The sequence below is a fragment of the Lipotes vexillifer genome, unplaced genomic scaffold (genome assembly GCF_000442215.2).
Source record: "Lipotes vexillifer unplaced genomic scaffold, Lipotes_vexillifer_v1.1 scaffold559, whole genome shotgun sequence".
Classification (NCBI taxonomy): Eukaryota; Metazoa; Chordata; class Mammalia; order Artiodactyla; family Lipotidae; genus Lipotes; species Lipotes vexillifer.
Genome location: NW_006781351.1, coordinates 2,286,819 through 2,288,249, shown reverse-complemented (window position 1 = coordinate 2,288,249; position 1,431 = coordinate 2,286,819). Strand labels below are relative to the sequence as shown.

The 1,431-nt window shown below is 32.9% G+C and overlaps 1 protein-coding gene across 3 annotated transcripts in view; it reads left to right on the top strand.

Annotated features, from left to right (window-relative positions):
- The window catches only part of PIK3C2G (phosphatidylinositol-4-phosphate 3-kinase catalytic subunit type 2 gamma), a 324,948-nt gene that overhangs the window by 230,577 nt on the left and 92,940 nt on the right, over positions 1 to 1,431 (top strand). For all 3 annotated transcript variants that reach the window (XM_007454609.1, XM_007454608.1, XM_007454607.1), the window contains one exon: positions 867 to 1,056. In XM_007454609.1, the coding sequence (XP_007454671.1) occupies positions 867 to 1,056 (190 nt within the window). The remainder of the gene's footprint in view (positions 1 to 866; positions 1,057 to 1,431) is intronic.

Genomic DNA, 1,431 nt, shown 5'->3' with positions numbered 1-1,431 from the left:
AGTGAAGGGCCCAAAAAAAAAAAAAAAAAAAAAAAAAAAAAAAAAAAAAAAAAATGGAAGTGGAATAGGAAGCACATATGAAAAGTGGAATGAGCATAATGTTTGCTTTATTGTATTAACTGGGATAAAAAGGATAACAATGCAATTCATATACTGGACAAGATGGTGCAGAGGGGACAAAGGATATTATCTAAAGATATTTATTATACCATTAGAACACAATTGCAAACCTTCTTAAATACAAATAATAATAATAAAGCGAAGACAAACCAAAACCAAACCAAAAAAAGGAAAAAAAAAAACAGTGAAAAGCATTTCATATAAAATATGTGTATATTAAATATAGTATTATATTATACAACTTTTTTGTAAGAGAGTTGACAGGGGGACACAAATAAACACAAAAATAAAATTAAAAATAATGAAAGTTAAATCATAATTTTTTTTTAATGTTTACGTATGGGGGAAGAAGGGAATAGTGTAAAGAGTTCAGGGATAAATGTTGGGCTTCTTGGTATATACACTGTTTTATAGATTTAACTTTTGGAAATGTGTAAATATTTTAAATAATTATACAAATTGGTTTTTTTAAAAATCATCCTTAAAAATCGAAAACAAACTTAAAAGAAGTCAAAATACAAACATTGCACTTACAGTTTTATATTTCACCACAAAAGTTTCTTTTATATTTGCTAACAGTTCAAGATGTGAATTTGAAGTTTATAAAAATAATGTTTAATAGTTGGACTCCAAATAAATAGGCATGGTCCTTGACTTTTTCTTCCACATCTAACACAAGGAAACAACTCAAATGAAATGAGTCAACTCAGGGGAATGTTACTATCTTTTCTTTTTCATCTCTCTAGGAAAATAAAGGAAAGTCTGGAGTGTTTCCCTGTTAAATTGAATAACTTGATCCACACGCTTGCACAAATGACAGCCATAAATCCTGCCAAATCTACTTTGCAGACTTTTCCCTGGGAATCCTGTATGATGAGTGCAACCCAGTTAATCCAAAGAGCGACAATTTTAGGGTTCAGCAAGAAAACTAGACATGTAAGTCTCAAGTCTGTCATCTTGACTTAAATATCATTTGACTACATCTCACACTTCCCTTCACTATGCTACACATTCTTCCTTATACCATGATTTTTCTTTTTTGCTACACAACTGAAAAATCAGTTACAGTTTGAACAGAAGTGCCCTTAAGGCAGATGTTCCAAGGAGAAATCATAATAACCAGAGCTACTAGTAGAGAACCACCAAAGAGAACAGTTTCTGCCCTGTGGTAGACTATAAATCAAGACCTAATTAAAATGTCCACAAGAAAAAAAAAGGCGGGGGGGCTTCCCTGGTGGCGCAGTGGTTGAGAGTCCACCTGCCGATGCAGGGGACACGGGTTCGTGCCCCAGTCTGGGAAGATCCCACATG